The sequence below is a fragment of the Anopheles bellator genome, chromosome 2 (genome assembly GCF_943735745.2).
Source record: "Anopheles bellator chromosome 2, idAnoBellAS_SP24_06.2, whole genome shotgun sequence".
Classification (NCBI taxonomy): domain Eukaryota; kingdom Metazoa; phylum Arthropoda; class Insecta; order Diptera; family Culicidae; genus Anopheles; species Anopheles bellator.
This window is the reverse complement of record NC_071286.1, coordinates 21,841,291-21,867,188: the sequence shown is the minus strand read 5'-3', so window position 1 is coordinate 21,867,188 and position 25,898 is coordinate 21,841,291. Positions and strand designations below refer to the sequence as shown.

Sequence of the window (25,898 nt, the reverse complement as noted above, 5' to 3'; positions counted from 1 at the left end):
TTCTCGTGACACACGGTGCGCGGTGACACACCGTGTTCCGTGGCGCCCAATGCCGGGTGATCAATCACTGCAAGCAGCGCATCGCGGCGGGGAGTAGCGAACGGTTTCCGGATTCGTGAATTTTGGACGTCCGGTAGGCTACGTGACCTGTCCGTCGCTCGGGGATCCCTGGGCGAGCGGGGATCTAGAGAACGATCTTCGTTTGATCCGGGGACCAGGGACCGAGCGTGAAGCGTGAGATGGGGCACCTATCCAGAACGCGCTCCAGAACGATCATCACGCGGCGCAGAAGATTAGATTAAGCGACTTTTCGCTGCCGGCGAAAAGCGAGGCTGAAGCGTGAGAAAGCGGCTGGTACCGAAACTGATCCCGGACCACGAAGCCCGAGGTTCTGACTCACGCTTGACACCAGGTCGAGCGTCGAGGCGTCGCTTGCGAAATGTGACGAAGATTAATTGGGCGCGGGACGTGCGGGACTCCGAAGCCGAGGAGAGCCAACGGAACGGGTTAATTGCTGTCAAAAGTGCTTTTTCCCGTTTTCCCGACACTCTAATGAATTGTTGTCCGGAGGTCGGCAGAACTCGGGGTGTGTGGATCTTTAGGCCATCCTTTGACTACACCGTCAAACCCTCTAATGTTGCGGCCCGCTCACTTTGTGTCCTCCTCCATTTCGGCCGCTGGACCTGGGAATTGGGGGGCACCTCCAGGGAGCTGGCAAGGAGCCTAGTTCTTCCTTCTCTCTCCGGCTCTCTTCCCATTATCGTAAATTGTCATAAGTGAGGTTATCGGAGATAAACTCGGCAGCAGCGTGGAGCGGTCCGATCGATGCAGGCGCGGACTTTCACTTCCGATCGTCCGTGTGTACGGTACCTGCACCGCGCGCCGCGCGTGTTATGTTATTTATGCTCACCGCCACACACAGCTGACGCGAAAGGTCAGGTCAGGCCCGGTGGTTGGTAATTGAAAAATCGCATCCAGCGCATGACCTGTAATTCTCGCTCATTTATATTGTGATACGACCAGCGGCCCAGGAGTTGGCGGTGTGGACTACATGGAAGTCCGCGCCCGTGTGCTTGCCGCACCACCATGCAGAGTGTCGTCCGCCCGCCCAGCTACGAGTGTCCGTTATTCGTCCGGACACCACCAACGGCAGCAACCGATCCTCGGCACAGCGAGGATCAACCTCCTGCCCATGTGTGAGCAGCCGACCGACATTCAAAACTTTGCGCACGGGACACGCAACCTTTTGCGCGCAACAGCGCCTTCAGGTCCGCCGGCGGCCACAGCGGGCGCGGGCCGCTTAAGTGCGGGCAATAAATAACCTTAAAATTAGCACTATCGTCCCGGAGAAGGCAGGAGCCTGTCCTGAGGGGCCTGAGGCGGGAGGGGGAGCCGCTTTGAACATCTACATACTACGCTTGACTCGAGACTGGACACCACCACCGCTGCCGTGGTTCAGTGTTCGGTCCATTCTTCCCGCGACTCTGTCGTCACCTTCGTCAGTCGGCGAACTGCCTAAGGGTCGCCCAAGAATTGCAGGCCAGCCCTCAAATCGAGGAGGGGTTAATGGTTTTATTGCTTTATTAATCCAGCGCGGCCTGGGAGGCGGGAATCCGGTGTGACCGGTGGATTAGCAGGTTCTAATGAAAGCATTTGTCTTCCGGCAGGGCAGGGCTTTCGGTCCTGCAACTCTCGGATCGGTAACCTCGGCTGGGATCCGGCTCCACTTGTGTTCCCGGGAGGCATTTGCCTAAAACAAGGACCGCACCTCACGAGCGCACGACCCCGGGACGACGGTGGAACCGCGGATCGTGGCTTGTCGCCGTTTGACACGGCCCCCAATCCGGCCACCCGGCGGGATCGTGTCTGGATGTGGCTTTATGGCCCACCCTGACTCCGGCCAGGGCCGTTACACGATCTCCAGGTTCAAGTCCAGGACGGTCCAGAACACGCCCCTTGCGGAGGCGGCTGGGAAGATTTATCTGCCCGCCTCCTGGAAAACCTGGGTTAGGGGTTCCATAAGTCACCTGCCGAAAGCGCGAGCGTGGAAGCTCGGCTCGGCTCGGCTCGGCGTGGTCGCGGTTTTGGAGTCTTCTAATCGGCACCCCGGCCCGGTTGGTTGCTGAAATGAATTATTTATGATCACTCTCCACGGTTTGCCTGTTCCCCAGGGTTCCCCAAGGTTCCCCGGGTTCCGTCTGGGTAGGTGTCGGAAAGTAACGGACCGGTGGCGCCGCTGACCCAGAAAGACCCAGTTGCCCAGAGTTGGTGGGACGTGTTTTGCATCCAGTGGATCCTCGCGAGTTTCTCCGCTGTCACGCATACGATCGTGGTGGTGTCTGTTTGCAAGATGGCGGCCCACTGCCGGGATATCGAATCTCGATCAATCAAAACAGCTAACGGCAGCAGCAGCAGCAGCTTGGAACTGGAGCAACCTGCGTCGGTTTTGTTGATTAACATTCTTCACTACACGCTAGCCCAGGACTAGCTGCCTGGGGACAACAGGCTCGCTCGCTCGGCTCGAGAATGTGTGCGTCCAATTAAGGACCGAGTCCAAGAATGGTGGCGAGTCCACGCACGCACCGGGGTTCTATGGGCGCGCTTATCGGGCGCGGCCATCTCGGAGGGGGGCTGTGAATCACACCGCCGTGAGCAGCGTCGATGGCATCCCGCGTTTGGCAATTTGTCAAGCCCAGCTCAGTGACAAAAGGTGCGGGAACACGCCTTTTGCGATCAATTAAGTGGGCTCCAGAAATGGCCATTCCGAGCATTGTTTCCCGGCTAGGCCACGGGGCAGAGAGTCCCGCCTTGACCGGTGGCTCCATCTATGGTGTGGCGTAATGGTAACGGTCGTCCGACCAAGAATCGGATTGGACGGCTTTCTTTGCAGCGTCTAAAGGAAAGGACTTCGAGATCTCCGATTTGGTCCCCAAGAAATTAGTCGCCATCAGTCTGGGGTTGGCTGGGTGATTATATTTATCGCGGGTGCACTAATTTCTGCACTCGCGCGGCTCTGTAATTGGATCCTCCCTCCCGGGCTGGCCTACATTTGTGCGGCTTTCTGCTTGCGTGCCTTAAGTGTTAGATTACCCCGTGGCCGCGTCGTTCGCCTACATTGCTCACCTCATCTCGGCTGATTAGTCTCTGCCCTGGCCACCCGTTCCTGCGAGCTAATCCAACATTTTATCTACCCCCTTTCGCCGTCAATCGTCGACGACGACGACGGCGAGGCCACAAAGAGCAACTGGTGGAACCAAAACCACGGCCACGATCGACCACGGGACCCAGCCATCAGGAGGCAGTGCGAGAAATATGATCTTAATTCGCTGTTTTACGGCGCACAGGTCGAAAAAAAAAACAGAACGGCAGCGCATTCAGGTCGCTCAGAGCTGCAACAATGTTGATCACTCTCAGTCAGTCAGTCAGTCAGTCAGCCAGTCCACTCCCTTCTGGGCGTTCTGGTTATGAGCGAGGGTGGCAATTTTTCATGATCAACGTCTTTCTCTCTCTCTCCGCGTTGCTCGACTGGCACAAAAACGATCGTTTAGCGGGTGGGCCGATATGCAGCGATTGATCGCTGCCAGCTGACGGGACGGGATATCGGCACGATGTGCAATTTGTTTGACAGGAGTTTCACTCGTTCGCTCCTTGTGACCAAACTCACACCGGCCCCACACCGACTCGCATCTTGTATGTCCCGGCCGATGATTAGCGCTGGAGATTCTGATCGCCCGCGCGAACCTGCGCAGAGCAGACCCAGGTGACCCAGCAGGATACGTGAGGCCGGGCCGCTCGCTGTGCGCACGAAACGAGTTCAAGTTCACCGGGGGACGGGCCCCCTCCCCGGTTGGTGGAGCATAAATCACCGCAATTTGTAGGCCACTTCAGGCGCGCGCTCGCGCCAGTGACTTATGTATGTCAGTGAGCGGCGCATCGTGAGTGCGCCCCTTTTCGTGTACTGCAAACCGTTTTAAATAAGAAGCAGGAAAGCAGATGTAACGGTGCTGTGGAGTGTTCGAGATGACCGACGAGGGGGGCCCTTGGAATGCGTGCGGTGTGTCCGATCCAACCTGCCTCCGTTTGTTACACGTCCTGTAATCATTAAGGCACCCGTGCCCGTACCCAGTATCATCTAATCTACGGCACCGAGTCGGGTGGGTCCGTTTATGAACTCCCCTCTCTCGGTTCCACTCCCACTCGGAGGACCTCGGTACTAATGGTCCGCAATGCTGCTACCGTTAATCTGTTTTGACATTTCACGGTCGATTTTCGCTTCACTCTGCTCCAGCCTCTTTCGAAACCCACCGTGGTCATTGTGAAGTCGGCTGGACGACCGGGCTGCCAGCGGGCCAAAAACGAGCCGGAACGAAGTTGAACCGCAAACTCATATGTCAAGCAAATCGGGCAAGCCGCAAATCGCTTTGCGTAATTGCTAATCTACCCCCCCGGCAGTGGTGACTATCTCTCGCCGGGCTTCAGGCCCTCAATCTGAACCGTGCTTTTCGAAAGGAAGTTTAGGTTCTTTTTTGTCATGTGTGAGGGTAGCTTCCTGGGTGTACTGTTTTTTTTTTCTGCTTCACATTCGATCAAACTATGATCTTGATCCGCAGTCCGCAGCTTGAGTTATGGGAGGGTTTCGTAAAGAATGAACCAAACCATAGGCTGCGGTGGCCAGTGGTTTACAATCCGAACGGATCAACAAACCTGATCCAACCTGAAGTGGAGTGTGCACGAAGGTGGAACACTCGAGGATGAGGACAGTATGGCAATGATCAGTGGTTAGCGAGCATTCTCTTATTGGTTCGGGAGTGGAATGAATGACGAGTACTAAGCGATTGTTATCGATAAGCTATCGTTGAATTGCCAGTAGTTTTGCTTGTTCTGCAAGGTTTTTAAGGCGCTTTCGTGTTTACGTTTTAGTTCAATCTTTCGTAGAGTAATGGAGCACGAACTCATTGAATGTAAAGGCTGATCAAGAAACGAAATCGATAAGTCGAATGATCAGCATTGCTTATATTCTTGTCAATGCCTACTTGATTTTTTTGCTTGTAAGTAGTTATATAATAATTGTTTAAAGCACCAACTGTTTGATCTCAACTGAACTCTTATCAACTGTCGAATTTAGCTTTACGATTTCGAACTTAATTTGCTAATGATATCTCAACTGATCATCATTATCTTTCATACATTTATGGATTATTTTCAACTGTTTGAATAGATGTTAATCGCTTATTCTTTTCGGAAATTCAAGACCCAATGGGACTTGCCCCAACGTAAATATTATTGTCTAATTGAAACAAAGTTTTAAGTTCCCATCCAATCCTCGGCCAAAAACAGTAACAAAAATTTCCATTTCCTCATTCCGATGGTCGACTATTTTCAGGTGATCCACTTTTGACTCGTTGCCCGGAACGAACTAAGATTGGCGAGCTTTTGTTGCTCTACCCACGGTGTGCGTAACCGCAAATCTGGGTGTAACCTTCAAAAATGATTGCTGCCAGCCGATGAAGTGTTTGAGATTTGTTAAATGGCCACTCCCTGGCCGACCACTGTTCAGGGCCGGCGGCGTTACAGAGTAGCTCTCCCCCCCCTACGGATCTAGGCGTGGGCTCGCGAAGAAGAAACCCGGAACCCGGATTCCGTTTCGGTTGCTGGCGGCTCGCCACAGTTCTTCTAACGCCCCCCGCCCCGCGGGAGGGCACTCCAAAGATGCTATTGAAAATCAATTTGAAACCCGTTTTCAATGCCTCCTGGCGAGGCCGAGGCGGAAAAAGTGGAAATTCTTAGATCTCGGCCCCGGGGTCCGGGCCGGCCGTCGCCCGCCGGGGCACGAAAATCGCTGGAAACGAATCACAAAACGCGACATCACAATTGTGGTCAGATGAAATTGTTATGTTCACTCCGCTCCCGGTCGGAGCCACTTCCGCATCGTTGGCCAGCGTTCTGGCCGGGGAGTCGACGAGCTGGCAAGCTGGCATGTTCTTGGCAGGTATTCCGCCGTCCGTTCCGCCACCGCCAATCCGTGAGATCCATCCCGAGCAACCCAGCAACCCGTTAGCGGCCCGTTCCGTGACCCAGCAGCAGCAGCAGCAGCAGCAGCCGAAAAACCGGTCATGCAGCCGGCTGGTGTCGGTTGCAGTTCCTGGTCACGCGGATAGCGGATGTTTGCGCAATCCTGGACCCGGGCTGCCACGATAGAGGATCGAGGGATAGGACGCCCGGGTCCATTAGCAGGGCCGGATCGGCGGCCGACACGTCGGAGGATGAACGGCGGCGAATCGTGTAAAAATTGTAATGCCGTTCAGCAGGCCCCACATCATCGCCCACTCCGGCACTCGTTATCTCGCGGGCCACCTTCTTTTTTATCATCCATCCACTTCGATGCAGGAACCGGGCCCTGGAAGCCGCGGCCCAGATTGGACCGAGGTTCCTTGCCCGTTGCAGGTTGTTTTTTGGGCTTGGCTTCGCGAAACTAACGGAACGGTGGTGGAAGCGAAAGCACGTCCATCTGTGAAGGACCGAGCGTCGTCGTGGCCTCCGAAACGCCACTGCCACTGGCTCCGAAAATAGGCGCTACCGGTGTTGACAGCGGACAATACTGCCGTTCGGGTAAGGCCTTAAATAACAAGAACTCTACCGAACAACGACAATCCATTAAGGGTCCGGGTGGACTCGGGCGGAAATCGTGTCATGATTTAGAACTCGGCCCCCGGTCCCCGTCCCCGTGAACGCGAACATGCACCCTCGGATGTACTGACACACCGTTTAATGGGCCATTTTTTATGTCGCCACTCGAAACGTGCCAACTGTCAGCGGTCGTGGTGCTGTCGCGAGCCGTGAGTCCGAACTTCCTTCGGCCGGACTCGGGTCAGCGTCAGCACCACGCCCGATATGGCGATGATCAGGTTAATTGCCGTACCCCGTGGCCGTTGCTTTTGATCCCCTTATTCGATTTCATTAACATTTTACTTACTGCACTGGACGAAATCGGTTCCGCCAACTTTCGTCAGTTCGTTGTCGCGTTTTATGGGAACGCGAGACTTTTGTTTCAGTTCAGATCTTGGCGTAACCGCCGTAGTTCGCCACACTTTTTATTTGGCCTGACCTCGCTGGCCGAGTGAAACATTGCTAAATGTCACGGTGCGTTAATGCGTACCGGGCCCCGGTACGGTGTCCTTCGGGACCGCGCACGATCCGTGGTCGCCAATTTGCGAATCACGAGCCACGTTCGTTGCCTGGCTCCGGGGAGACGGGCCTGGGGCCGGAGCCGTTAAAGGGCGAGGCGCAAGCTTTACGACGGTGTCACGGTTTATGGTGTCGTTCGATGGCTTCATTACGCGGCGGCTGAAAATTGTCACCCAACCATTGCGTGCGTGAGCACCCGTCCAACGTCCAACTATGGACGGGCATCCCAAAGGGCATAGCCACAATTAGTTGTCGATCAACCCAAATTCTCCACGGTCCTACGAAAGCGCACCGGTTGCGACGGTGATACTAATAGGGTGAGCGTTTAAGTCACATTAGGGTGGGACTTTGGGAACAATAATTCGTAGTACGCTAAAGTAAGAACTAGGCACCCACAAGCAAACGGATGGCGGTCACGATCAAACGGTTGCAAAGATTCCGGAACGAGTCGCTCTACGCACCGCAGTTGATCTGGGCTGATTATCCACGTTTTGCTGTAGGTGGCATGAAATGAAGTTTGCCGTTTTATGAGCAGTCTCAACAGTTGAACATAAAATAGTTCAGAGAATGGTGGTTCAGTTGCTGGTTCCCGGGCTGGGCAATTTACATTCAACGGCAGAGTTAATGGTGCCCAGGTGCCAGTGCCAAGCACTTAGCAAACACCTTAACGGGACTGGAAGGTTAAATGAATACTATAAAACCAATTATTCGATGTTTATTAAATTGAAACTCTATAAATTGAATATAAAATCTAGCCTAAAGGCATATTACAAGCAACATTGATTGGGTGACAAGAATGGATTCAAATCCTATCATATCAGATATGTCGTAACAGCCAGTTGTTCAAGATTTTACGAGTAATTGACTCGTGAAGAGCCCTGTGTTTTGTTAATAAGCTCGCTTCTATGAAGAAAGAAAATATTGTTAAAACAATCAAGTTTAATGTAGTAGCAGTTACTTTTACAAAAAAATGATTCCCTATCACGTAACACATTCTGAGAAAGCAGTTACAATAAATAAACAGTAATTGATTCAATTAAGCTTATTCAAAGTATCAAAATTTCACGTGCTTTTTTCCAATCAAACCAATCCAATCCAATCCATGTCTTAAAAATCATTTAAATTGTTAAATCATAGCAATGTCTTGATGAAGCGCAAAAGTGTTGGTGGTTTATCACAATCAATAAGCCCGGCCGCGGGGGCTCCCGTAGCGAGGGTCGAGGAAAAGGACCGACACGGGTGTAAAAAATCGATCGTTAAAACATTCCCATAAAATGCACAAATTCCCAGCAACAGAAAGCTGCAAATTGGCAAACGGTTTTCGCTGCCGTTTTTCGCCGTGCGCCGAACGCGGCTTTATGCTAACAAAGCTGTCCAGCGAAGGCCCCCGAAAACAAATAGCAATCAATCGGCACGGACAGAGCCGTGCCGACGCGTAATCAACCGACCGATCGGGCATAATTTGGGAAGGCACTTCGGATGGCGCACTCTTCCCAAACTCCGTGGGTGCAAATTTGAATGTCTTCGAGCTGATGAGCTGGCGGCAGCCGGCGGAGATGCAGGAGAAACAAACCCTAAACCGGAGTACCGAAACGGAAAACGGGCAAGAAAAACACGGACCCAAATTACGTTGTTCGTGTTGCGCCAGCAACCGAATTCCGTGCTCCGTCGGCTCCCATAGCCGGGAGCGGATCCAGATCCTGGGTCCAACGTGGCAAATGGTGGTATCGGTTCTGTCGTCGTCGCTCCCGGTTTCACCCCGGCGTTGGGATTGATGGAATCGGATTCGATTCGCACGGCTCGGTTTCTCGGAAGCGGCCGCTTTACGACCCGTCCCCAACCCGTCGCATATTCAAATGTTCGAGTTCGAGCGTTGCATGAAGGTGTTGCCGGTGATTGCACCTCCCGAAGGGAAGCCGCTTTTCAGGGTGCAAGGTTTTCTGGGACTCTGGATTTTTATCTCCGTTTTTATGTGTGTTTTTTTTCTGGCGGGCAACCCAAGATGGAACTGGCGCATCATACGAGTGTGTGTTGCTGCTGCCATCCTTTCATTATTCGCCGTTCACGTTCACTCGCCGACCACGAAAAGAAAGAAAAAAAAATGGTAGCCTTGCACCACCGGGTACCGGGTGGGGTACGAATTAAGATGGTCAAAAAATGATTACGAATCATAATTGCGGTTTTACGCGCAGCCGAGCGGGCGATGAGAGCTGCTCAATATGCGCGCCAAATTGGCAGCGCGCAGTTCTGTGCACATGGAACGTTTGAGGTTTGCCCGTTTTTTTTTCCTTTCTTTTCGCTGTGTGTGCTCACCAACCCGCCAAAGATGCCCGCCCGAAGAACCTTGAGGTTTCGGCTTTGGCGACTCTGCGATGGCGAGAGGCTCACTCATCGGCGCTGGCGTTGCATAAGACATCGCGGCCACAGCATCAGGTTGCGGTGCGGGGCGCGATCAATTAGGAGCAGATAATTTGAATTAATAATATTAGCCCGTTCGGCAAGCCAGCATCGGAGGTTGGCCGAGATCAAACTTTCGGTGGTTTGATGGGCAAAGCGGTCGTGAGAAAATTGCCATCGCCACCGTGCTCGTGAGCTCGAAACTGAGCTCGAGGCCGAGCGATGACAAAATTTGCCACAAATTTGCTGCCTGAGCCCCGCCAAATGCACGCGCCACTGCCAACGTCCTGTCAATCGACCGGATCCGGTGCAGCCGCTTGAACGATCGGTAAACGATCGGAGCGATCGGTTCGGATCGTAGCGTTCCGTTATTACAACAAACAAACCAATCATTTCTGTGGTCCTCTTGTGGCTCCACCGATTTGTTTACAGAATAATTCAATTGGACCCACTACGCTGCCCGCTGAGTGATCCGTTTCATTGTTTACACTGCGTCGGTGTCCATGTCCACGGTCCATGTCCGAACGGTCCGAGAGTGACCGTGAATACGTGTACCGGACGTGTCACGGAACCGTTTAGACTTTTGACAGGTTTATTTCGGGCCACTTTTTGCAACCGCCCAAAAATGACTTCCACGAAGTTTCCGAAGTGGCCGCCAGCCACGGTGGCGTCAATCGATGAGTGATTGAAATTGGAAGTTTTGTGTTTGTCCCGTCGTCAACTCGCCGTCACTCGATTAGGCGGGCCTGGAGTGGTTTGACCGTGAGATAAAATTAAAGTTTATCGAGCAAGGCCACGGGGAGGAAATTGGTATCACACATCGTTAAGCGTTTCTTCATTACCTGGGCCGCGATGGTCCTGTCCGCGAATCACAATAATTTGACTTCGCCAGGTTCTGGGCCGTGATGGAAGTGATTTATTAAAGTACCACTTTTCGAGCACGGCGACGACGGTGCAGACGTTTTAATGGCGAATGGATTATTACACTTTGCTACCATTATCATCGTGTGCTTTGGAAGGGGCCGGGGGCTTCCCGCTCCCGCTGCCGGCTAATTTTGAGGCTCCGAATGCGCTGGGTCCTGGGTGCAAAAACCGGGACCCCTTGGGTACTACTATCTGCGCCACGCCACACGGTGATGTGTTCGATTTCAACAATATAATTAACGAGTATTCTCATCAAATTTTATGAACACGATCATAATCATCATCATCATCGTCTCCATCATCGCGGGCTGCCGGACGCACGGGCAACCCATCAGGCCTTCATGTCGAAATAATAATCTTTTGCACAGTTTGTGTGTTATTTTCGTCATCTCCGTGAGGCATCGTTGCGTGTCCGCGACTCGCGTGGCCTTAGGTTAGATTGTCGAAGGCTCCCAAACCGCGCGGTCAAAATAAACACCGTCGTTAAGTGGCGATCCGGGACCACCTCACAGGGAGGCTCAAGATACGGCCCAGGGAAAAGCAGGAATCTGGCCAACCTAATCAACCGGTTGATCCTCGCCCACGGAAACCCACACGGGCGCACAAGGTGGTCTTCGGGTGGGCCACGCTGGTTGTCCGGAATAATAAACACCCTTTTCCGATACGAAATTTGGCCATGTTTCGGGCTTGACATAATCATTTCTATGTTAATTTCCCGCCCCGATAATCATCCGCACTGTCCGACGCCCGGTTCGTGTTCGTCCATGGTAGGGAGTCCCTACCGATGAGCAGTCTGTGTATGTGTGTCTGTGTATGTGTCTGCATGCGTGTGTGTCTAGAGGGCAGTGAACATCGCTCGGGCGGTTGGCGTGGCCATCCGCAGCGAGGGATGCAATTTTATCACATTCCTGTCGATCGCTTAACTAGCCCTACAGAAGCGCAGGGAGCAGCAAAAACCAAACCGAAGCGCAGGAAAATAAAACGCTGACCGTCACCGTGCTCGTTACGTAGGACGACGACGGGTTCGAGTCGACGGACTGGGGCGGACAGTGCTCGGTGGCCATGTAGGCCACATCACATTTGCACAAATATGGTTATCGATTAATCCAGTTCTAGCCCAGGCGACGTCGACGCCAACGACGGTGGCACGCAGCAGCAAAAGGGAAAATAATGAAATTCACAAGAAAATTTCTCCCTCATTAGAAACTAATTCCTGTAGATTCCGATTTTGTTTTTCTTCTTCGGTGGCTCGCCCCACGGGCTCGCCCCTGCGTAGCGGCGATCGCGTGCGAAAAGCACGCCAGTGGCTTCCTCATTCCTTCGGAGGGCTGTTTCCAGCACCGAACCGCGGGGCGAGGGTTGCCTATTTCACGTTAATTATATCATTCCGATCACCGACCGAGATGTGTGTTTCTGTGCGCGCGCGGAACAGGTTCGTCTCCTTCGTGGCCGTTGCAGTCGCCGAGAAAGAAAAACTCACTCGTTCTCCGGGGTTTCTCGGCTCGGCGCGTCTTTTCCGGCAGCTCGGCGGGCGCGCGCCCGCACACACGCGCGGTTACGTTGGGCGTTCAATGTTATTGAATTTTAATCGGACTGCGTTTGACAGTTTGCCAGCTTGCAATTAATTAACCACCTATAAATCAGGGCAGGGCGAGCCTCTCGAGCCGGGCCGGGCAGTAATCGATACATTTCTTTCGCGTCCGTCCCCTTTTCGAACTGTAACTGAGCTGAAGTGACAGATTTTGAAAGCCATCACCAGGAGGCAGGCAGAGCATTCGATGCATGCGTCAAAACATATCTCATTGGGAGGACTTTCATTCCAAGAATATAGACTTAACTTTTTTATAGAGGGTAAAACTTTACATTAGTGTTCCCAAAGTGCTTATCATCTTCCAATTTCTCTGCATTATAAACGATGGAGTAACAAGGCTTCGACCAACTCGAATCGAACTAGATAAGGTAAGGGTGCTGCTTGTATGGTTTTGTAATGAGCCTTCGAAGATTTTAAGTTCTACAAAATATTGGACCAGATTGGTGCAAATTGGATAATGTATTTTTCTAAGATACCCTGTAGTAGAAACTAAGGAAGTTTACAATTTAATTACTTTTTGAATATTCTTGTTGCTCGATTTCAAAGATTATTATCAATTGTATGTTTGATTGTGTCGCTTCGATAGTGTTTGTTTTTCACTTAAAATAAACGGTTGTTGTTAGTTGCATTGTTAATTGTATTTATATTGCTCTCTTCATATTTATCAAAAGCTCCATCTTCAATGCTGTATATAATTGTAGAAGCTAACAAACGTTAACTACGCCTTTTAAATTATCATATTATCGTCTTCGGCCATCGGTAAGCGCTCTTTGTGGAGCGAACGGGGCCCGAAGGCCCCGCTCCTTATCGATTCCGAGCACGACTCCGAGCGCTCGCCACAGTCCAGTTCTGGGGCCGTAAACTGGTATTATAATGAAAACAATTACTTACTTCGAAACCGTAATTACATAATTACAATCAATGTTCGACATGGCGGTAAATATGTGAACAACTAACAGCCGCTCGCCGGTCCGGACGATCCGGCCCCACATGGCCTCGGGTCCGCGGGTTCGAAGGCGAAATTAAAATGTCGCCGATTTCCGGTGCGACTCCGATGCGAGCGCCCAAACGCGCGTTATGATTCATGCTCTCACATTCTCACGCCGTGTACGGTGTGTCTTTAACCTTAATCATCACCCCAAGTCCACCTCGCGGACTTTCTAATTATCTGCATCGCGCCGAGTTGGCCGGAAAGGGTTCGCTGCGTTGCGGCGTTGACGAGGTATGAAATATGAAATGAACCATCGTACCATTAGCGGGGTCGAATTGGATTGACCCCCCCGGGGTGTGCCCGACGGAGACGGAGAGAGAGTGAGTGTCAGTCGATTCTTCGGCCGCCACTTTCAACGGTTCCTCTTCCGCTTGGCGCTTGGAGACAATGTACGACACCGACGAGTGTTAGGCGCCTAAGATAATAGACTTTTAAATGCGACTCAAATGAGGTAGAGACCCGCTCGGTCGGTGGGGAAGAGAAATGATCTTCGGGCGCGTCCGATCAAAGTCACATAAATTAGTCTCGAGGTGATAACTTTTTATCATCCACAGGACCAACTCCCCGGGGCGAGTGCTTTCTTCCGGAAGAAGCGAACGCCAATTAATAGCGTGACGCGAGTTGATGGCCCGCACAGGCACCCTTCCCCGCTGGCTGGGTTGTTGACATGTGACATGTGTGATCGTTCACGTCCACGGTCGGTTCACGCAACATCGCACCGGGCGCGTAGTCAACGCACGCGACGCGAGTGCTAATATTTTCGCTAAAAGCTTTTTGGATTAATTTATTCAACCTCTTTCGATCGCTCTCTCTCTCTCTCTCTCTCTCTCTCTGTCACACGGAATGCCCACTCCGGGGACCGGTTCCAGGGCGGCCAGGATTGGGGAAGTACTTCACAGCAAGACGCGAAAAACCGGGTCGCAAACGCACCAGGCCGCGTTCTTCGACGGAGGCGTCGCCGGAGAAAGTCCGAGGTTTGTCTAGTTGCAAAACACCGGTACCAGGACCGGTCATAACGGTTCCTAGCCCTGGTGGCAACACACTCCGCGGATTGTTGCTGGCTTGACGCCTACGATCGGGTCCGCTGGTCGGTTTAGACAATCCACTCCGGCGGCCAGCTTGAGCTCTCGCTTGAGCCACATAATTCGGAGTGGAGAATTAATTAAAAACCTAACCACGGCCAAGACCCGCCAACGATAGCGTGCCAGTCGCGGGCGCGCGCCATCTGCTGGTGGTCAAGCGGTGGCCACGTCACGCGCTTTAATTATGGTTTTAGAACACTGGTCCGGCAGATGCTACGCAGAGCCTAGCCTATGTTTCTCCGTTGGACCGGAATCTCTCTCCGTCGGAGGGCCGCTTTCCGTTGGGCCGGGTGGGGTAATAAATAAGTCACGACCACGACCGCCGCCGCCGCCTCGGCCGCCAAGCCGTTCCGGCTCCGTTTCTGTTGCACAACAAACAAAGAATTAACTATCGATAAGATCGATAAAATACCACCTTCCATCCATTCCAGACCGACGCGCACGGCCCGGCTCGTGGGGGGGACTGACCAATCGGACTCGAGAACTGCCCCTCGGAGCGCGGGAAGATCTCGTTTGACTTGTCTACATCTAGCACGGCAGGCCGGACCCGAACGACTACGGCACGGCGTAAAGACATTTGTAAAATTAATAACGCCCCCAGACGGGTGGCTTGTGGCGCGCGTTCGATGATCGTCTTCGCCTACAGCCCGGTCCTAGGCGGACCATGATAAACAGACAGATGTGCGGCCGATCGTACCGCAGGATTATTATGCAATTTCGTAAGTAGGTTACCACCGATTGATACCGACCCCGTCGGGAGACTTCTGGAAGAACTCCCGCGCAACGTGACGCGTGTTGTGCAGGGTGATCCATCAAGTGTTTTTTTATGGAAACATTTAGTAAAAACATGATTCTGCCTCTAACCGTCGACGCGTGCAGACGCAGGAATTTATCGCTCCAATAGACAAGTTCGATCCCGACAGCGTACTGTGGCCTTGGACTGGCGCGGGCCGAAGCCTTTGTTTCTGTTCTGGCGCGTGCGAGTGCGAGTTTCTCTCGATCGCGTCCAGCGCAGGTGTATTAGTGTGGCCTCGTTATCACGTCCCAGTGAACGTATATACTAACCTGTGGTAAGCCCAGTGATTAACAAGCGTGTGCGTGTACGTGTGTTTGTATCTCCTTACCTTAAAGCAAGGAATTTCGTTCTCGGCGTTTGTGCGTTAAACCCCCCACGATGGGGGAGCCCGTGGCCGATTTTGGCCATGAGGACTATACCCTGGTCATAAGGAAAAAAAGGCCGGCAGCGGTGCCGGCGGCGGCAACTACAGAACCGGCTGCGAAAAAATCGGCAGACGTTTTATCAACAGGTAGAGCGAGAGCGTACCCGGCGTCGCGCACGGGACCCTTCATAGTGTTTGTGCTGCCCAAAGAGGGCAAACTCGACGTTGTGGCGATCAGCCGATCGCTGCGCGTCAATTACACCTCGATAACGGACATCACCATGGTGCTCCCAAACAAAATGAAGGTGACCCTCACTAAGAGGGAAGACGCAAACGCTTTGGTGCTGGACAGCCGGTTTACAGTAAAACACCACGTGCTTATACCCGACGGCAGCGTGGAAGTTACAGGTGTCGTGGAGACCGAGGTTTCACCCGATGACATCTTGGCCTGCGGCTTGGGTGCGTTCTCCACCAGCACCCCGGGAGCCCGCGTGCTGGAAGTGCGCCGCCTGTACTCCACCTCAGTGGTGAACGGCGAGAAGGTGTACGCGGAGAGTTCTTCTCTCCGCGTCACATTTGAGGGAACCGTGCTCCCATGTTATTTAATCGTTGAGGGCACGCGTATCCCCGTGAAAAGACCCTTCGTACACCGGGTCGCGGCGTGCACGAGGTGCAGTCGGCTTGGTCACTCGGCCAAGTACTGCACACTAAAAGTTATGTGTGGGAAGTGCCGAGGGGAGCACAGCACTACCGAATGCAATTCTGCCACGCAGAAATGCATTCACTGCAAGGGGCAGTGGCATGAAGTCACTTCATGCCCTATCTACAAGCAGCGGCGCACTGAGAAAAAGAAGGCCTGCTACAGATCTTTCGCAGATGCCCTAAAAGACGCAACGCGTACTTCAAACCCCTTCGGTGTGCTTGCACAGGCGACACAGCCTGCTGACGAGGCGCCGACCTCGCTGACTGACCTCGTGGACGACGTGAGAAGGTCGTCGAGAATGAAGATTACAATTGGCCAAAAGAAGGCCAGAAAGGTCCTAAAGAAAAAATCAATTAAGGCAAAACAGGGGCCTTCAATCCCCCCCACAGCCCCTAAGCACACCGAGGACTTCCCGCCCCTCCCCAAAAGGAAGACCAATGTAGCCTTCACCCAGGAAGCTAGGTCCTTCCGTAGAGAGCCCATCCCCACCCTCACAGAGATTCTCGAGTCTCTGGTGTCCTTACTAAATCTCCCCTCTCCCCTGGGGGGCTTTGTTCCTATGGTGCTACCTCTAGCTCGAGGTGCCATCAGCCGTTGGTTAGCCCAATGGCCAGCATTATCCACGGTAGTCCAGCTCGACAAGTAAGATGGCTACCATACTACAATGGAACTGCAGAAGCTTTATTAGTAAAATAGATCATCTCAAAGTTTTGACCGGCAAACACGAATGTGACGTGTTTGCCTTATCTGAAACTTGGCTCTCATCAGACACTACTATCACCTTCCCGGGATACAATATCATACGTCAAGACCGTGACAGGCACGGCGGAGGGGTGTTAATAGGCCTGAGCAGGAGTCACACCTTCTCGAGGATCGCTATCCCTAGCCAGGAAATAGTCGAGTCCGTGGCTATACAGGCAAAGGTAGGCGATCTTGACGTGTCCCTCGCTTCGATTTATATACCCCCAACGAGAGCCAAGATCGATGTTGCGAAGATCAGAAAAGACCTCACGAACCTTGCGGCGTCTCTGCCTGCGCCGCTTTTTATCCTGGGTGATTTCAACTCCCATGGAATTGAATGGGGAGGCAGATCCGACGATGCCCTCGCCCCCGTCATCATGGAGATCTGCAGCAACAATAATTTGAAATTACTCAACACAGGAATAGCTACTAGGGTGGCTATGCCTATGGCACGCGCAAGTGCGCTGGACCTGTCCCTATGCTCGTTTCTCCCTGGCTGTCTCGTGACTAAGTGGGAAGTCATCGAGGATCCCAACGGCAGTGATCATCTCCCAATAAAGATCATGATCAACAGGGAGAACCGTATAGTTAATGACAGGCCCCTCAACTGTGACCTGACAAGGCACATCGACTGGAGGAAGTATGGCGAGCTGCTGTCTGCGTCAATGTCGGCCGTACCGGAAAATCTACCCCCTCTAGAGGAATACCGAACTCTCGTCTCATCTATTAACGAATGCGCCCTTGCAGCCCAATCAAGGCCGCTACAACGAGGCAGAGTGTTTAAAAAACCCCCTACTCCTTGGTGGGACAGTGACTGCCTAGCAGCATTCCAGGCGAAAAGAGAAGCATTCCGCTCTTACCGTACCACTGGTTCCGCTGCTCTATACGAAACATATAGAGGGCTGGAGAAAAAGTGTAAAAATCTCTTAAAAGCGAAAAAAAAAGGGTACTGGCGTAAGTACGTTAGCAGCCTCAGCCCCTCCACCTCGCTCAGCTCGCTTTGGAGCATGGCCAAAAGGATGCGGAGAATTCCTCTGCCAAACGAGAGCGAAAAATTTACGGATGACTGGCTGGACGGCCTAGCCCACAAAATTTGTCCCGATTTTGTTCCTACGCAGAAATTCGAGCGAAATGCGCTGACCGGATATCACCACATGGACGCCCCCTTCACGATGCTAGAGCTCTCACTTGCCCTCTTCTCCGGCAAAAACTCTTCCCCAGGTTTAGACCAGATCAGGAACAAACTTCTGCAAAACCTGCCAGACCTGGTGAGGATACGTCTACTGAAACTACTGAATGCTTTTTTCAATCTCAATATCGTCCCACCGGAATGGAGAGAGGTAAAAGTAATCGCTATCCTGAAGCCCGGTAAACCGCCATCAGAGCACGACTCCTACCGTCCTATCTCAATGCTATCGTGCTTGCGTAAACTACTAGAAAAGATGATCCTCTTTCGACTGGACAGGTGGCTAGAATCAAACGGAATACTGTCAGACACCCAATTTGGTTTCCGTAAGGGTAAGGGAACCAATGACTGCTTGGCTCTTCTAGCAACTGAAATTGAGCTGGCCCATGCTCGGCATGAGATGGTAACCGCTGTTTTTCTGGACGTTAAAGGGGCTTTTGACTCAGTTAGCATCACCAAGCTATGTGAAAAACTCGAAACCGCCGGCCTACCCCCGAAAATTAACAATTTTATTTCTAATCTTCTATCGGAAAAAACAATGAACTTCGATAATGGCCGTAAGCAGGTTAAACTGACAAATTACCATGGGCTACCACAAGGGTCCTGCTTGAGCCCGCTGCTATATAACGTCTACGTTACAGACATCGATTCTTGCCTCACGGCCAGCTGCAAATTGAAACAGCTGGCTGACGATGCAGTCATCACAGTTGCCAATAAAAGCATCATTGCAATGCAGCGTCCCTTACAGTCCACCCTGGATAACTTAACAGGGTGGGCCAATCAGCTAGGCATTCAGTTTTCCCAATCGAAAACGGAAATGATGATATTCTCCTTCTGCTACAATACCCCAGGTAATGTTCAGAAGGGTCTATACAAACCCCAGTTCGATCTCTTTTTAAACCATGAAAAGTTAAGAATTGTCGACTCCTTTAAATACCTCGGTGTCTGGTTTGACAAAAAACTATCTTGGGATACACACCTCTCGTACCTAGCGCGAAAGTGTGTAAAGCGGGTTGCTTTTATGCGCAGGATTGTCGGGTTCTGGTGGGGCGCACATCCACAGGATCTGATTAGGCTGTACAAAACTACGATCCGCTCCGTCTTGGAGTACGGCTGCATTAGCTTCCACTGGGCCTCCAAGACGGCGCTGGAAAAAATCAGGCTAATACAATCCAAATGCTTACGAATCGCGCTCGGGTCCATGACATCCACCCACATAATGTCGCTCGAGGTGATGGCGGGCATTATGCCGATCAAGCTCCGTTTGGAACAACAGGCCCTCCGTGTCCTCATTCGATCATCGACCAGCAATCCGTCCTTGTTAAATAACTTCAAAGCCTTAGAGGAAGCACGCTCCAACTCACGTATTATGAACATTTACCGTGACTTTACTTCTTTTCAGGCCCACCCTAGTGCTCCTCAAGCAACGAACTGTGACATTTTCCCAGGATCCTACAGCTCATTGGTCACTATAGACTCCTCCTTGATAGAGGAAATTAAGACGATCCCTGTTAGTCTTCGCCCAAGGATGTTACCGGACATTTTTGTACAAAAATATGGTAACATCCCCTCGGAGAAGGCTTACTTCACCGATGGCTCTTTAATAGAAGGCTCCACTGGCTTCGGAGTGTTCAACCCCGTCACCGAAGCATTCTTTAAGCTGAAGCAACCCTGCACAGTATACGTCGCTGAACTGGCAGCGGTATTCTACGCGCTTTTGCTTATAAGTGCTAGCCCACCTGATCAATATCATATCTTTACTGATAGCCTAAGCGCGGTGGAGGCGTTGCGATCAGTGGGCTCGGTAAAGAGTTCAAATTATTTTATTCAAAGAATCCTAGAAGTTTTGAGCTCCTTGTTTGACAAAGCCTACAGAGTCTCGCTGGTGTGGCTCCCCTCCCACAGCAACATTCCAGGTAACGACAAGGCGGACTATCTGGCCAAACAGGGCGCCTTGGAGGGTAATATTTTCGAACGGGAACTCCACCCCTCCGAGTATCTCCACCTTCCGCAGCAACTCTGTCTCCAAAAATGGCAGAGGTTGTGGGACGAGGACGAACTCGGCAGGTTCCTGTATTCCATCTCCCCGCAGGTGTCCTTGCGACTTTGGTGTGCTGGCCTCGGCGTGAACCGAGCGTTTGTTCGCATGATCTCGCGGCTGATGTCGAACCATTACGCGTTGAACGCACACCTGGAACGAATTAATCTGTCCAACACCAAGGTTTGTGTCTGCGGCGTCGGCTACGGCGACATGGACCATCTTCTATGGTCGTGTCCCGAGTTCAGCGCGGGAAGGCCGTCGCTACTAAGCACCGTCGAGTCCTTAGGAAGAACAATAGGAACTCCCGTGCGCGACATCCTGGGAGCTCGCGACATCGCCTACCTAAAAACCATTTACAACTTCGCCTGTGAGAATGGAATCGTACTTTAGAACCCATTTGTCTTTCTCCTTTGTCCTCCATCCCTTACTGTTGAATGTGTAGATTTAGCTTTATGTTTCGTTTGTTTCGTTTTTGGTTTTTGGCTCGCCGTCCATTCTGATAATACAGGCCCAGCTGTCGTCTAGATAATCACAGGCAGAAGACCGTCGCCTCGAGCGCCTCGAGGCGTTGGAAAACCAACGATGGCCTTTCTTCAATAGAGGGAGCCAAAAAAAACGATACAGTAAAAATAAAAAAAGAGCCGCAACGCACTAAACTTATCTACTCTCTACCTATAGAGTCTCTAGCCACCGAAGAAACTGCATACACTGGCTACGTCGGGTCTACGGCTACGCCGGGAACAACATACGCCCCAGAAACAGCATCATCCACAAATAGAATTGACATTACACCTATTGGCCATAAAATAACCCATAGTCATCACTCTGATGCCGAAACAAAACTACAGCTCAAACTGAACAACAATAGTACATCAACGCATACACCCAACGCATCGTTGACACATTTCAGCCGAGCTAGCCCGGGATAAGGCTATATTGAAGTGGAGGAAATGCCAAGTACTACCTAAGCTAATCTTGTTAAACTAGATTAAGTACCTATTAAGTAAATTTAATAAATACGGCCCGGTCCGTTCCTCTAAGATTAAAAAAAAAAAAAAAATTTAGTAAAAACATGGGCATTAACGAAACGGGACGCTATACGCTTGCAGAAAATTGGCAAATAGGGCGAAAGAACGTTTCACCGATGAATGTTGAACCGAAAAATCCTTTCATCTGACGAGGCTCACGACGAGCAGAATTGTCGTATTTGGGAATCAGCAAACCTTCGTGCAAAAGAAGCCAATGCACCCATAAAGGGTCACTGTGTGGTGCGGTTTCGGTGGTCTGGCGGCATCAGCGATCCATTCGAAAATGAAGAACATAATCGACGACAGCCACACATTTTACTTCCCATCTTCCGAGTCGAAACACTAGATGGACCCACCCTATGGAAGGTGAGTGATCGCGACCACATCGCCAAGCCACGTCGATCGATGCGCTTCAGACCAGCAATCTGTTCCACGCGAGGTCAGTGCTACTATGAATCTGGGTGCGAGGGATAATTGTGTTACCGGCTTTTCCGTGTCCCGACCCGGGCCGGGATCGTAGCTCGCGATGGTGTGTGACAAGTTTTACAAGCGCAGATAGGCCGCGTCGAGTGATATCATCGGTACACGGCATGTATAGTAATCTTGAGGTAGCCAGTCCCGGGCCAGTCAGGAGCTGCACCTTCTCGCACCGTCACAATGCGCGGTGCGCAATTATTATGCGTAACGAATGGCGATGGGATGCGATGGGCAGCGTGCGATTCGGTGCGTTCTGTTCGAAATTATAGTCCAGCCCTCGCGGCTGCGTCTGGACCATAAATAATGCAGACGCAGAGCGATCGAAAGACGCGATTCGTGCAACTGGAAGCCAGGCCTGACCTACTGCATCCGTCAGCGCTGGGTGGCGCGTGAGACAAATCTGGACGGGACTGTGCTACTTACCTCGGCGACACTCGTCTCGTAGGGCGTGTTGATAAACATCGGGGGATTATCGTTGACATCCGACACCCGGACGATGATCGGAATGTTGCGCTTGCGGCGCGTCGACCGCACCATGCAGGTTATCTGTAGATGAGATGAGGGGCGAGAAAATCGAGCTGGGTCAGCTGAGGGTTCTCGCTCGCCAGATTGGCCTCCGTCGCTGACTTACCTGGAAGACAATGTGGCTCAGATTTTCCTCATCGCGATCGAGCGGGTGGATGAGCCGCAAGGACTTGCCGTCGAGCAGGAAGGTGGGCTTGCCCTTTGGAAAGACCAGCTCCAGTGTGATATCATCGTTCGGGTCGCCGGATATCGGTAGCTCCGGTGGGTTCGTCCGCTGTCCAACAGCTGCCACCGTGAAATGGGAGAGAGAGAGAGGTACATAAGAAAGCGGAGCACGTACACTGCATAATTGGGCCTTTCGGTGCTTTAGAACACGCCGAAGAATGTCCCGAGACCCTGGCAACACTTTTTTATATTCAATTATGCTATCGCCCGCCTTGTAGCGTCAGTTTATGTTCCCTTCTGAGTACTGTAAACAAAACGGGAACACAATCCCTCCAGCGAGTCGCCCTATCTTTGCGATCCACTTGCCTTCTAGCCAGAAGGGCTTCCAGCCTAATGCCAGCTGTGTGCCTAGCCCAGCCTAATTATTGCCACCGGGTGCCCTTTCGGCCCTCGGCCTCGGTCACGAAGAACCCGGCCCGGCTGCGGCCCGTTCGCGCGCCACCTTTTCACCTGCGGGGCCAGTTTTAATTGATCGATACTTTTTCGCTTTTAGCACACGCTCGGGGGTCTCCGATCTCACCATTAATGGCCGGATGTCGGGCGGCCCGGCGGCGGACAGTTAAAATGGGAGCACGGTTTAGTGTCCGTTACGGTGGCCCCGTGCGTAAACCCGAAAACCGGCGCCAAGAAGAAGCAGCAGAAGAGCCGAGCCCGAACGACCCCATTACGGGTGTACTAAAAGTGTACTAAAAGGCTGGCCACAACAAAGCGGTCGGCTAATTAACGGCGCGCAAGGTACACTCACCGGTGCCGCGGCTCTCCTCGATGTCCAGAATGATGCTGGACTGGCCCGTTTCCACCTCGCACAGCTGCAGCTTCCCGTCGACGGCCGGGATGGCGTGCGTCACGAGCAGCGTTGTCGCCGCCAGGAGCAGCAGCAGCACTCCGTGCGCCGTCGCCGATGGCCGCAGCGGGCCGGACAAGAAGCTGGTCACCCGCATGGTGGTGTGGGCCGTCCCCCGTGTGTTCCGGCACGGTCGTTGTTTGTCGCTCTTCTGCTGCTGCTGCTGCTCCGGTTCTGCTCTGGTCGATGCCGAGTTCGTGGTGGTGACTGTCATTTCCGCTCCGCTCACGTCCGGTGACGGTGTCACGACAACGACGACGCGGATGCTGGCCGGAAGGCGATCTCGGTAGAGGGCACTTCTGCGGGTGCTGCTTCCGAGCCGAGAAGCCGACCTGTTTGGAGAGTTGGAAAAAAAGAGCGGAAAATATGAATTAATTAAAGACGTGGCGGTGGTCGAGGGATTAACGGGTCAGCCGCTGAGTCAGCTGCGCCGGACGCTTGGCCGGTTCGGACTTTGGAATAATTTAATTCATAGTCTGACGCTCGAACTCGAGTACTTCTCCACACCGCCCACCGTAATTTTCAATTTAAATACTTCATTCAAATCGGGTCGGGCGAAAGCAAAGTCTGGGGCCGCTTAGACATTACGGCGGGGCCGACCGACCCACCTCCTCCCGAGGAACCGAAGGAGAGTACCAACCACCAACAATTAGCGATACTTTTAATCAATTATCATACTGTAACAAGAACCAACACAATCGTGCCGTTGTTGGCGGATCGTGCCGCTCACGACGCGCGGTTCACCAGAGATCCTGGAGCGCTGATTGTGGGTCAGCAGCAGCAGCAGCACCAGCAGCAATCAGAGTCGGATTTGCATAAACGGGAAGCGGGCGTGAGGAACCCGTTCTCTGGTAATGGCCGTATCGGGTCGATTAGAAGATTAATAGTGCGGAGCGAAAATGGTAATTCGATTTCCGCCAGAACGCCACCGAACGGGTTCGCGATGGGTTAGTCACCGGCCCCCTCTAGGATGGTGACGGTCTGTCTCGCTGTCGGCGCGAGCAGCAGGTTGCTGACGTCATAATCCATCGTGCGCGGACAGTGCGTTCCGTTTCACTGTTTGATTTAGTGGCTCACTTGCAACGCCACTTAAGGCTCGTCAGCGGTCGCAAATGGGACCGTTCAACGTGACGCAACACTGGAGCTTAATGCTTCCTTTGTCGTCTGCTACAAGTGTTTGCACTTTTTTATTGTTTCTCATGTTTTTTGGGTTGAAGAAATCCGATCCTTGTTACAGTAAGACTTGCAAACCGTGTTACGGCAACCGTAACAGAGTCTTCGGTTCTCGAATATGGAAAGTTCTGTCACGAAATCGCCAACGATACCAATGTAGTGTAAAGTCTCATCGCTCCAGCTCATAAATCTCATCCAAATCGCTTGTATACTACCATTTTCATCAATCCATTTCAATTGTCTATATACTTTTTCTTATACAGCTATACTATCGTTACTCTGTCAGCACGTTGCCATTAGAAAGAACTAAAGTGTTCAGACCTTAGCATTAAAGCATACCTTATACGCAGAATGTTGGCTGTAATTTTACGTACTCAAAAATGCAATAGAATTATTTTCCTGCATTGCTCGTGAATGAAACTTACATCAACCTAGAGCTTAGATAGTGCTTTTAATCTATCACATGAATGATTCTGGGTTCTCGTGAGTAAGATTTCTTTTATTTGCACATAAAAACAGATTTTTTATATTAAACGCTCTTCATTCCACTTGGAAATGATGAAAATATAAGCCTAACGACCATTTGTTTAAATAATAAAATATTGTCTTCCGTAAAACGTGTATAAGAATTCCGTAAAAATAAAGAGTACGTAACAAAAAATGATTTCGTAAGCTACGAAATGAAATAAATATAAAAGCGAGGGACATTGAGCAGAACTCTTGTCAAACAAAATAGCATTGCTCATCGAAATGAAGAGTCAAACTCAAATTTAAACAGAAAAACCAAAATGTGGCTTAATTCGAAAGAAAAAAAGTCAATATTGATTTCGTTAACAACACAACTTGATTTAAGACAAGTTTACCCCTAATTGGCATAAAAAGCATAAAAAATCATCACACATTTTAACACGCGCTCCGCTCGGTTCTCGACGACATCGCACAAACTAAACCGTCGTTGTTGCTGCGCCGTCGTACGTCGCCAAGCGTTATCGATCACCTATTGGGTCGTGAGCTCAGCGGACGGGCAGAGCGTGTTGTGATCCACTGGACACTGGCTGGCTGGGCAAATTCTTGTGGTCATGGGACGGCCGCGTGGCGCTAGAAATCGAGCGTAGCCTCACCAAACCGTACCGATTAATAAATGTGGAATGCAGCACCGTTGCACCGCACTGCGTTTAAGCGCTCGTTTGGCAATCGATAAAACCCCGTGTCCCGGGCAGCACGATTGCCGTAATTAAATATTCAAATGTAAAGCAAAACAGGCACGTCACATTCAAACCCCGGTGTATCGTATCGGTCTAGGCAGGAGAGAAAAAAAGGGAAAAGGAACGAAAACACCCGGGCCATTCAAAATCCACCTGCTCGGCGAAGGGTTGCTTTCGGAACTTTTCGGGCTTCAGCCTCGGAGGCTGCTGCAGATTGCAGGCCGATGCAACGGCCGGCAGCCCAGCAAGCAGGACGTTCGCCGGCCGGCCGAGATGGCCGGTGATAGATTGTGCCCGCAACGTGTTTTCTTCCAAACTTGGCACAAAGATAAAGTTCCCTCGCGCAACCTGCCAGTGTTCCGAGTGTGGGAGAAATTGAACATAAATTTTGCATTTGCCGTGATTGGGGGGCCACCTTAC

General features: G+C 51.8%; 1 protein-coding gene across 1 annotated transcript in view; it reads right to left on the bottom strand.

The window, feature by feature from the left end:
- The window catches only part of LOC131207179 (cadherin-99C), a 147,900-nt gene that overhangs the window by 46,857 nt on the left and 75,145 nt on the right, over positions 1-25,898 (bottom strand). The window contains exons 2-5 of the mRNA XM_058199791.1: positions 25,660-25,826; positions 23,002-23,432; positions 22,138-22,316; positions 21,930-22,052 (exon numbers count right to left, since the gene is read on the bottom strand). Of these exons, the coding sequence (XP_058055774.1) occupies positions 21,930-22,052; positions 22,138-22,316; positions 23,002-23,432; positions 25,660-25,826 (900 nt within the window). The remainder of the gene's footprint in view (positions 1-21,929; positions 22,053-22,137; positions 22,317-23,001; positions 23,433-25,659; positions 25,827-25,898) is intronic.